Source organism: Amblyomma maculatum, chromosome 1 (genome assembly GCF_055883805.1).
Source record: "Amblyomma maculatum isolate TAMU_Amacu chromosome 1, ASM5588380v1, whole genome shotgun sequence".
In the NCBI taxonomy this organism is placed as follows: Eukaryota; Metazoa; Arthropoda; class Arachnida; order Ixodida; family Ixodidae; genus Amblyomma; species Amblyomma maculatum.
The window spans coordinates 454,324,271-454,336,474 of NC_139344.1; the positions used below are offsets into that span (position 1 = coordinate 454,324,271).

Sequence of the window (12,204 nt, forward strand, 5' to 3'; positions counted from 1 at the left end):
TTATGGCTAAATACTGAAAAGAAGCCTTGCAAGAATTTGCAATGGATACTTGAAATGCACAAAAAAAAAAAAAAAAAAAAAAAGAAGAGAACAAAGCACGCAACAGGAGACTTGAGGTAGGTGATGAAATGTTTATCTTTTTTAGAATGCCTCAGAGGAAATGGCCACACACGATGGCAGATGTGGCAACACCACTATCGAAGCAGCTGCTGTGCTACGTTGCTCACCCTGGGGAAAGTGGAGCGCCACCTTGGGGCTATCGTAGTAGACAGTGAAGGCAGGTGGGCGGCCCAGAGGGGGACCCCCTCTGGCAGCAGGGGAGCCACCCAGGGTGAGCTGGGCCAAACTCAGCTGCTCCCAGCGCAGGTCCACCTGCCGACCTATGTAGTAGCCCACCTGCGACACCTGCACACGAGAGGAAAGAGAAGTAGAGAGTCACAATAGACGTGGTGTCAGTACAGCACCCTTCCTTATGTGAGTCAAACAATGGGTTCGAGACGTTGACTCAAAAGCCAAGGACCGCAACTTGGTGACCATGCCGGGGTTTAAATGCTGCAAACACAAGACTCACACAAAGCACCAATTTAGTCGGCAGACCATGCACATAATGCACATGAATTTCCTGATTGCCATGACTCTGCATTACAGAGTCGTGAGACACATAAGTATTCTGTGGGCCTACAGAAAAGCTTTGCTGCTGCAGCAGAAAGTGCAGCGAAAAAGCTTCCAGAAATGCTAACATCCTCAACGCTAATCGGTCCACTTGCTTTTCGAGCACCCTTTTCTACCTTCGCGTGTTCCTAATTTCTTGGTCATAGCACCATCCAAGACAATGAATGCAAATGCTACAGTTGTTCAGCCATTGTAACAAAGGTTGGAACGTAGAAAACTAACAATTTATCTGACAGCAATGTTATTTTGACTTCGTATATTAGGCTTGTGAGAGTGGACCCTTTTGTGTGTTTACACTGTTTGGCTTATGATTTGGTTTATAAGATTGGTAAACGTTATATCATTTGCACAGCCCGGGACATGTAATCCATAATCTGTGTAACCAGCGAAAAGCTTGATACGTCATTGTTGTGTACAGAAAGATAAAGTGTTTCATAAGGTGTGTAAAGTGCTGTCAGATGCGTTTTGAATTTCTGATCAATCTGTGCCATGATCGCCCCTTGCTGCAACCTGTGCTGTGATCAGGATTAGCTTAAGTGTTTGCGGTAGCAAGTGGCTGCTAATCAAAGTGTGGCGATCGAATAGTGGCGAAGCGGCTACTACCTGACTAGCAGTGACCACTATATATCTTTGGACTCGAAAATTATGAGTAAAATCTAGAATATCGTGGCAGACCATCTTGAAACTGTTTCTGGCATCCTTAGTTTTAGCCGTGCAATGTTACGGTGGGTGCAGCAACACAAGATTGCCACACTTGGCAAACCTTGTAGTGAACAGGATGCATATGGTGGGCATTCTTAGAGCCTGAGTCCCTTTGGGGCATGCCCTGTAAATTAAACCATAAGCCAAATAGTGTAAAGGGCCCACTCACACAAGTTTAATGTAAGACCCAAAATAATATTGCAGTCAACTAAATTGTAAGTCTGCTATATTCCATCTCCGCCACAATGGCTGAATGACTGCTGTCTGTATTTCTTTCCAGTTCTCGATAACATTTCATAACCATATTAGGTATAGCACGTGGCTTTGGCTCCTGACCATTCTTAGCAAACGAGGCTAGCATCTGTGGCTGACTGGTAAACACATCCTGACTCTAACAAGGGGAGCAACAGAGGCAGACGTGACTAACATTACTGTGTTGTTAACGTGACAGCATTAAAGGCTTCACTATAACCACAAAATTGAGCAATGTCAGCACTGCCAGCACTGTGAGCAAAAAAATCATGGGCATGCCTCTGGCAGGTGGTGGCATGGCCGGCCACTGACTGGTGGGGTAGCTGTGTACCATTACGGTGAGTGCCAGGAGGTTCCAAAGTGGACGGCTCCTTTGAGCTGAAGGGTCAAACGGGAATCAAACCCACTGGATCCCGAGTCCGACAAGCCAGGCAGACAGATTCATATAGCTTGGTTAAAGTAGTACTTTATACCTACATTGAGAGGTCTTTCACATGATGGGGCAGCTCGTGACTGTATGCTAATGAGAACATGCAATACAATAGCGGCACAAATTAAGGGAGTACAGTTAAACCCGGTTATAACAAAATTGTAAAATGTCCCCAGTTATTTGTTATATGCAGTTTTCACATGAAGGCTCAAAAGGGCAATGCACAACTAAAACCAGAGTAAGAATTGAATGTAAAAGAAGCCACTTAGAAAATTTTTACAGTAAACCAGAGTTACTCAAAGTTATAGAAGAAGTGAAACGTTGAAGGCACGGCGCGATTGCGGCAGCAGCCTCCACCTCCGGCTCGTACAGTGTGTCTACAAGGAAGGGGGAAAAGAAGTAGGACAGCACGCGCGTTCACGCCGTTGCCCGGCGAGGAAGCGCCTGAGTCTTCACGCATGCTCCCACTATCCTGCCACTGTTACCCCAGGAAATTGACTCTGGCTCGCATTGCCGGCACTCTCCATTGCTCTCACTATTAACGCCCGAGAGATCGCAAGCAACTGCATGGCAGCAATGGACGCACACTACTCGCCCTTTGTCTTCTTTTTTTTGTTTCTCCTATTATTTTTCGATTTCAGCATTTAGCTATTGTAGTGCCACATTCTAAAAAAAAAAAGTAGTCAAGATCGCTGCGTTTGCCACGTAGATGTGCCGTCGTTGTCGAAACACAGCGTGTATCAATTGTGGTCACTCATTGCTCTCGATGTTCCTCTTCACTTTATGTTTTATCGTCATGAAATTTGTGGGGTTCTGCTCAATTTACAGTAATTCAGCACTAGCTGACAGGTAGACAGTGCCGCAAATTTGTTATATCAAAGCCAACCGCCGCAATACGTTCGTTACATGGAGCTTTCAAATAAACGCACCTCCATAAAGGCAACATTGGAGGATTAAAAACTTCCTAATATCGAGGAATTTGCTACACAGAGGTTAGTTACATAGTGGTTTAACTGTAGTGATTAAATGAGTAGCAAAGGGCATGTTAAAAAACGACGGTCTGCAAAAGAATCCACAGATGAGATCGCATCATCCCTCAAAGAAGGAGCTTAAAAGGGTCCCACAATATGAGTGCATTGTTTTGCTTGTTTGTAGCAATTACTGAGTTATGGTGATGCTATTACTGCCGATCGTTACACGCATATTTCGGTATGTAATATATTAATTTGCTCGAGAGCCAAAAACCATGGTATTGACGGTGTCGGTTCATAGTGGTACGTAGTTCTTTGCAGAGGATATGACTTACATTGGCAAGCATGTGAAAATTGGACAGATAACAAATGGACTGCAAATAGTGTCCATTAGGAAAAATATGTCGCCTCGTTGTATTTTGTATCAGGTCGATGAATCCAACATGTTTCCTCTGCCTACAGGCATTACAAAGCAAATGACACAAATGTGTGCTTGTTACTATATTTTGCATCAGTCTTTAACCACCTACACTCGAACTTGGATATATCGAACTCGAAGAGGATCGCGAAATAGTTCATATATTGATAATTCAATGTACAGAAATCGGTTTCAAACGCTACTTGCGATCGTGAAAAATGATACTGTATTTGTCGCATGGTCAACCCATGCCCTTGAAAATTAATCAATTAGTCAACCCATGCCCTTAAAAATTTTGCCCTTGAAAATTAAAAAAAAAAAAAAGTTTGTCCCTTCATTATGACATCCACAGCTCATTTATTGGCAGCACGCCACGATGCTATGCAGAGATAATGTGCCGGCGTGTTTATCTTTTGACTATACTTTTGATAGATGTGGAGAAATAGCTACGGCTTTTCACATGGTGTGGGCATGCCAATTAAATCCCTTTATCAATAAACTTCCTAATCCCAATTTGGAACAGTGGGAGGCCATTCTGCACAGCGAGGACCCCGACCAACAACGAGGACTGGTTAGCAGGGCCCACGCTATGGCGCAGGCCACTGGGCTGCCGGAATAGGACCACCCACAACTCCGAGAATTCCCATGCACTCAATAAAGTTTCCAATCAATCAATCAATCAATCCTGCGGTGGAGGGGAGCGAACTTGGCAGAGTGCCCGTGATGGCTTGATTGCACAAGCCTGGTTAGAATTACCACGCCGTGTTTGGGGCGGGCGTAGTCTGCTAGCGTGATACGTGCAAAACCCGTTTGAAGTGAACAATGCTAAAAGTCGATGTCATGATCGCAGCTGAATGCGTGCTTTCGTTGATTCATAAATGCAAGAATGGACGACTCTCGCAAATAAAAAACAAAAAGCCTGCCGCTTCTTAACGTCCACAGCCGCCATAGCTTACGCTGCGCCGCACGTTCAGCACGACAAGGACAACTCTCGCAAGAAAACAGATATGAAAAAAAAAAAAAAAACTGCCACTTCTTGCGTCCGCAATCGCCGTAGCTTATGCATGTTCAGCACAACGACACGAGACACGCATCGCACGTCAGCCGCCGCGTGCAGAGTGTTCGCAACACACACTGGAGAAAGCATCTGCCACGGGCAGAGCTGGCTGGTCCGCGCAAGCATAGTGCGTACTGCTGCGAATGAAGACCGGGAAAGAGAGGAAGAGGAGAGATAAAGCTCGGCATAAGAGTGGGCACACCCTTGCACTTCGCTCTATCACATTTTCCCCCTCTCGTGAACACCGTGGCTGCATTGGTTCCCCTCGTTCCTTCATGCACATGGCTTGAAAACGTCACGTGCTGGCGCGCGGCAGCGATACCGCAGATGCGAGCGCGTTTGGGGAAAGAGCGCGGCGCTGCCCTAAGCCAGCCGTCGCCGAACTATGCCCTCTTATTCCTTCCGCGCGTGGCTTGAAAACATTCCTCCATAATTGAAAATGTCATGCGGCAAACGGCCGAGGGTGATGCAATCATCTTTGAAAAAAACGTACTGTCCAATGCGTGGTGTGGAGTTTGATATATTGAATGACTGGTGAAATTGACTTTGATATACGACGCAGCTTTCCTATACTTTTACATAGAATTTTCAAGGGGATATTCCGTGAGTTCGATATAACCAAAATTCGAATTATCCGCGTTCGACTGTATATGCATGGACTATTGCCTATGCACCCAAAATTAGGTAGGACAAAATTAGGCGATCTTACAGGTCGCTCCTCGCTATTGTAGGATGCATGCGGTTGGAGGGTTGTCTCCTTCCTCTGCCTGCTCCAGGTCTCTTCATTGCTCATTCTATTTCTGTCAGGCACCCACTCGGTCTTAGCCATAGATTAGAGGTCGTCAACTTGAGCAAAAATGTGTTATAGTAACCAGGAAACCAAAAAAAATCATCTTCCACAACATGCTCATGAGGAGTGTTTCAATTGGGGACTCCGTGTGTCGTCATTGGGCGAGTGAAATGAGAAAGTGAAAAACCGGGAAAATTGATTTAAATTCATTCCTTACTAACTCCCGTTCTAGTGCACTGATTCCTGTAATTCTTTTAGTTTGGTATCTGCATAACGTAAAGGATCCACCTAAAGCATAGCGGACAAGCATTGCAGGGCCCCCTTTAAGTATTCCATAAATTTTCTGACAGCTTTTGCAGTAGAAAACCAAGTTTCACGCAACCTGAAACGTTGTAATCAGATACAGGGTGATCTGCTTCCGAGGTGAACCCAGGGGTGTGAAATGACAAACCACGGCTCTACAAAGTGTCATGTAAGAGTGACGATGCTCACTTTGCAGTGCAGATGCACAAAATACAGGAACAATGACATCTCCCTGAGCCCTCTGCAAATACAGGATCTGCCCCAAAAGTTCCCGGAATTTTTTTTTACGGCAAAAGCCTTTCTACGCTCATGGTGAAAATCTCGCGTCAGTGAGATTTGTCCGCAAGATGTGTCAGCAAGATTCCACAAGTGACAGATACTGCATCTTTCGTAAACCAATTATAGAACTCCACTCTGATGCATTCAATGGAACACTGGTTGTGTTCCGCAAGGGACGCGCGATGTACCCTGTCCAGCAGCAACACTCAGGCTTTCGCATTTCTCCACTACCAATTCTGCAGTGCTCTCAAATTTTTTTTTTTTATAAATAATTTTGTTCAATATCAGTTGACAATCTTTACAGAACTTTTCAAAGTATTCTCCCCCTGTTTCGATTCACCGATGCCAATGCTTCACCCTTGCCAACGCTTCATCCTGAAGGTCATCAATGGGAACCTTCAGTGAGATCATCGCAGCTGCTTTTACCACCTCCAGCATTTCATGCCGAGTTCCTTTGAGGGTTCTTTTGATTTTTGGGAACACAAAAAGAAGTCCACCGGTACCAGGATGGGGCTGTACAGCAGCTGGGGCAGTGTTGCCACACTCACTGCGGCCACCAATTCGGAGAGAATGAGTACGGTAAGACTTGGTTGCGTTGTTATGGTGCAAGATCCAATTGTCACACATTTTTTTTTAGGCACGTCAAATCCAGTTGCGAAACCATTTGAGCCCTTCACAGTAAAGATCCTTGTTGATTACTTATCCCTGTAGCACGAATTCACTGTGAACCACGCCTTTTCTGCCAAAAAAACACAATGAGCACTGTCTTGATTCTAGATTTGCTCATCCTTCCTTTTTTTTGGGCGAGAAGACTCTGTGGTTTGCCACTCGCTGCTCTGATGTTTTGATTCAGGACATTACTTATTAATCCACATCTCATGTCCTGTGATCACTCGGTCCAAAAATTCCGGATCCGTTTCATAGCATTCATGCAATTCCTGGAACCTATACAAATGCTCTTCCTTCACCTTACTCGTCAGAATTTTGGCACCATTTTTGAGCAGACTTTCCTCATTTGAAGATCCTACGTTAAGATGCAATGAACAATTGTTTTGGGTATTCCACCTTCTTCTGAAATCATCTGAAAGCTTCATCGCCGGTCTTTGTCCAAAACTTGTAGCACTTTTCGAACTGAATCGTCCGTTTATGATGTCAACGGATGCCCTGAGCGTTCGTAGTCAACCTTCCTGAAATTGCTTGTGCTATATGAAAGCTTGGCTTTGTTTCATTATGTCGTTACCGTGGGCTTTCTGAAGCATTTCGAAAGTCTCCACACAGTTTTTTACTCAGTTTCACACAAGACTTGATTGCACAACGCTGCTCCAATGACTGGTGCATTTTTTTCTGACGAGGATGCAGTAGATACTTCTGTGCATCAGCAATTGCCCACAGGCAAATGAGAGCGGTCTTAGTTCAAAGTTTAGATCTCCCACTACCTTCTCCGCCTGTGCTGGCTGGCACAGCCGATTATAAGAAATCATTCCATGAAGGTTTGGGACAGACCTGTACCTGTTAGTTTACAAGCATCCAATATATAAAGGCGCCCAAGTGTTCCCCTCAGAAGCTGACAACCCTGTACGTCCACCCATGCTGTGCTTGAAAAATTCAATCTCAACACCCAATTCCAAGGCCCACTTACCTCTTGGCAGAAAGTAAACCGATTTGACCCAGGAGCTAGGTCAACCCCCTGTAGCCGGAACTCAACGCTGTCTCCACTTCCACCACCACCAACAAGGCAGGGCCCAGGTGGTGGCATCGTGGGCAAGTTGGAGCACACTAGTCCAATGGACCCTGCACCACCTCCACTATGATGGCCACCATGGTGGTGGTGGTGACCACTGCCAGCACTCCCTCGCCCACTGGTGGCACCAGAGGCAGCTGCAGCAGCCGTGCGCGGGACTAGAACGGCCATGCGAGGCGTCCAACCACCAGGACGCCCACTTGAGGCCAGCCAGCTCCACCGGCCACGATGTTTCTGCAAGCAGCGAGAAATACATACATGCACCATTATTTTGTCAATCCTACTGACATCTGCTGGAAACGAAAGGGGCTGCTAACACATAATTCCCTGAAAAATGCCCAAATCCACTATTCTTTGCACAATCACAAAAGATGGGACCTAAAGTTGACTTGTTGCTCTGTCAAATTTTCATCATGTGAGCAGTTCAAGTGAGTTGCCTTGAGAAAAATTAAACATCACTCAAAGACCGTAGGAGGCTTAGTGTCAGCTCCATTAATTGCGCACAAATCACTGTTTTGAGAAATGTGCATGTTTCATAGGGCCCTGCAAGCTACCAAATTATACCCAGATTTCTTAAACAATTAAACTGAATCAACAAGCTTTAAGAGTGCTGTGCTGTCATTGTGACATTCAGCCAATATGGTTTTAAGGATTTCTGAATGAGGATTGAGGGGAGAAAGGTGAGTGGGGGAGGGAAGGGTAGAGAAGGTGAGAATTTGGGGGCAAACGAATACAAACTGCATCACTGGGGCTTTACTTACAGGGCTCGATGGCAGAGGACCAAAGAATGGCACCCAACACATGGTTGGCATACACTTTCAGCCTCTTCCTCCTGACTAACTGCTAGCCCAACTGGATTGTTTGCAGGATTGTTTGCGTCACTGCAACTGAATTTTTTCCGAGTAGTTCTTAACACAGAAACACAGTAGTTCTTGACACAGGTTGTATGGGTGCAATGTAGTGTGATGTTTCAAGCCTATGATGGTATCAAACTGGAAGCCTTTGCATACCTTACGTGTTTTGAGAGCACACTGAGTGCTAAGACTTGCATCTAATGTCACTGTTGATGCTCATAACCACAAGTAACAGTCAATGGGGCCAATCAACAAATCAAAAAGGAGGGAACTCATTGGAAAGTTTTCCTGGTCAATTAGTAGTGGCCCCTAGTGAGCTCGGTTAAAGATGCAAGGACCACTCACGGACGGTGTGCTGGGGGTGGAAGGTGGCTCTTCCAGCCTGTGCAGGTGGAGAGTGAGGGTGCACCCTTTGAGGGTAGCAGGTAGCTGACTTGTCAGGGTCATGGAGAGCTGCACCTGACTGCCCACCGACCACCGTGGAACTGTTGACGCCGGCGGAGGCAGCGGGAGGCCCCCTGGGCCCTCCTCCGCCTCGAGTGACACCAGGCCCTCCATGGGAAGCACCACTGGGCCATCGCCTGCAGGATGCACAGCAATGAGTGTGGTACCACTCAGCCTCAATCTTCGCTAGAACGATCATGCTGTGTGTAGCTGCAGATAGTTTTCCACTCTATGAAAACGAAGCAGTCTTCAGTAAATTTTCTTCAGGCAACGCCTTGAACTAGTATGTACGCTTTTGCCATGTGACAGAAGTTGGCAATGTGGAGGTCCATTTATGTGGCCAAGCAGAAAGAGATCATGCATGTCAGTCTAATGAGTGCTGTTCCTAAAAGCCACAAACGCTGAGGAACAGGAAAATTGCTGATGTGTGAATAATCATTCGATACAGCAAACAGAAAACATTCAGTACGGCTTAAATCGATACAGCAAATCCTTCGCAAACTATCCAAAATTCTGAATAAAGTAGCTGACCAATTTTTAAGCTCGAATAAATCGGACTTGGCTCGGTGACTGTCACGCACCCCATAGGAATATGTACATATTTGCAACCAATATTTCGGACTTTTCGAGTCCCAAAGTTTGATTTTTCGGACCAAAATAAACTGTCAATACTGCGGAGATCGTTTTTTGGCGTGGTATAGATGCGAGCTGGTACTGCTGTCACGAGTGACTGGTTTTTCATGGCTGAGAAAGGCACCAAAGAGCACGCAATCAAATAAAAAACGGGACAGGTGCAGCATACACCGTGGCTTTGATGCTGCTGCTGCCCACAGCATAGCACCTGAAAAGGGGGAGGGGGAGGGGGTGGATTGGGCATTTGGACGCACTTATTCCATTAGCCTTCTTTCCATCTGTTCCATCCCATGGTCCTTGCGACTGTCGTTACTCATAATAAAAGAATGTTACTGGTTCCCGCGGCACATGCATTAGTTCACGCATGACTTGCATGCGTGTCACACTTTCTCATGGAGAGAAGCGGTGCAGACATGATGAAAGCATGATTCAAGCTGAGGTGGTCTAATTAGAGATAGCACCGTGCAATCTACATCCACAGGGCTCCACTGTGATCGCCGTGAGGGAGTCATCTGCTCCCTGGCGGAACGTGAACCTGCCGTGTCGAGACGAGTCAGGGCGTGCGCACTGGCAGCTTGTCGTATCATATCACGCTAGCCTGTGCGCAGAGAAGGAGATCACGGTAGCGGATCAGGCTATTCTATAACTCTATTGTCAACTTACAACGAGACATGGAGAGCGGTAAATTTTGCCATTTTTAAAGCCAATTCTCCGCAGAAAAGTAATTTTTTTCAGGTTTACAAATTTTTTGTGCTGTTCACGATTATTTGAACCATTTCTTGGGTCCCACCGAGTCCGGAAAAGCGGTCCACAGTTGTATTTCCATACTCACACTTTCTGTGACACTGTCAAAAAAGATTAGTACGCCCAACTATTGAAAGTGTCGGTTTAAGTTCTAGTTTTGCTCTCGCAAAAGATATTCAATTAATTTTTCGGTGAAGGTGCAGGTACAAAAGCAAGAACTTGATTTTGCAGTAGCATATAGGAGGATTTGCCATTTGGCGCAGTTTTCCAAAACTGCTGCAGCTGCTCCGCCATCACTGCAGTACACACACCAACACAAACGTTTGGAAGCAGAAAAATCAATTAATCTATCCTGTTGTGTTTCATTAGTACCAAACGCCATTCTGCCAATTAAGTACTATGCAGGTTAGTAGGTAAGCCACAGCAAAAGCCTCACTTTTCAACTGCTCCTGTTTGTGAGCAGTAAAACAATTTCAATAAACTGTTCTTGCTACACAGAGAGCACGTGTTGCTACAACAGGCAAACCAGTTTCAAGTCCGTGGCCTAAGCTGCAACTTTCACTTGATAACTGCGGTAATACAATGTTGCTGTGGCATTGAAGTGGCTTCTCTGTGGCTACCGCAAACTGAAACGGCTTTATGCACGAGAAAGCAGGCTTTCAGACTCACGAAAAAAAATAAAAAAATAATGCAAGTAACGCCATCTGCCATTTCCGCAACAGTGCTGGCTGTTAATTTACACGGTGGCGTATAGCAGCATGTAACAATTTAACGTATTTCTAGTACAAAGTATTTCAAGTACAACTTTGCACAAAGGTTCCATATAAAAATCATGTAAGTAAAAAAAGGCAGGAAGTGTTGTATTACATGATTTGTGCTTTATGAGAGAATACCTTTTACCACAAAATATTTTGGATGCTGCTACTTTTAAGGACATGATACGATAGAGTTAAGCCCGCTTATAACAATACCGGTTTTAACAATACAGCGGATGTAAATGGGTAGCCGCTGCACCGTCAGTTTTGCCATGTGTTCTATGGTAAAATAAACCACTTATTGCAATGGTGTCATATTATCAGCTATAACAATCAAATATGGTCAGTGAAAGTTAACAAAATCGCGGAAACGGAGCAACCACAAAACCGCGCGCGCGCGGAGACGTCGATAATGCCGATGCCGTGACAATAAAAAAAAAAAAAAATCAGAACAGTGCACGTAGAGCCAATGCATTGATCGGGTGCGCCAGGGAAGCTTGCATGCCAAGGGACATGCAAGGGAGGACGGAGCGCCTCCTCACGCGGAGGAGGAGGAAAGGCCTAAGGCGCTGCTAGGCACGGCGTTCTGAGGAAGAGCTTCGAGCTCCCTCCCTCGAGACCGCCCGTGGCCTAGGGAACGTGCTCTGCCTCTGCACAGTGGAGCAGTGCATTCCGAGGGTGCGCTGACCATGTTGTCCAGGACCTCACTTCACGGCTGCACATTTTGTAGCAGGTGTGCAGCAGCGTTCGTGCACGTCTTTCTAGTGTGGTTCTCTTTAGTGTGCCATCATTGTTGCCACGATCTTGCTGGCTTCGGATTTTCCGTAAACAGCAATGAAGCAACACGTTCAAGATTGAGAACGAAAGTGATGTCAGTGCTGCATCTGCAATGGACGATGGCTGGAAAAGGGTTCGACATGGGGCCTACAAAGACGTAGAACAAGCGCTCTACCAGTAGTTCTTGAATGCCCGTGCAGCGAACCTGCTGACTGTGGCCAGATTTTAGCAGAGAAGGCGAAGCACTTCACATACCCCCTGCGCAACACCGATTCTCGGTCTCGTGGTGGTTGGATTCAACGGTTCAAGGAGAGACATGGAATCATTTACAAGGCAATCATGGGCGAGGCAGAATCGCTCGATGTCAAGGCTACGTAAAAGT

At 45.9% G+C, this 12,204-nt stretch overlaps 1 protein-coding gene across 2 annotated transcripts in view; it reads right to left on the reverse strand.

Moving 5' to 3' along the window:
* Window positions 1-12,204, reverse strand: part of SIDL (SIDL trafficking protein particle complex subunit 10) — a 95,714-nt gene that overhangs the window by 24,346 nt on the left and 59,164 nt on the right. For both annotated transcript variants that reach the window (XM_084603024.1, XM_084603023.1), the window contains exons 14-16: window positions 8,815-9,050; window positions 7,514-7,849; window positions 228-405 (exon numbers count right to left, since the gene is read on the reverse strand). In XM_084603024.1, coding sequence (XP_084459150.1) covers window positions 228-405; window positions 7,514-7,849; window positions 8,815-9,050 — 750 coding nt within the window. The remainder of the gene's footprint in view (window positions 1-227; window positions 406-7,513; window positions 7,850-8,814; window positions 9,051-12,204) is intronic.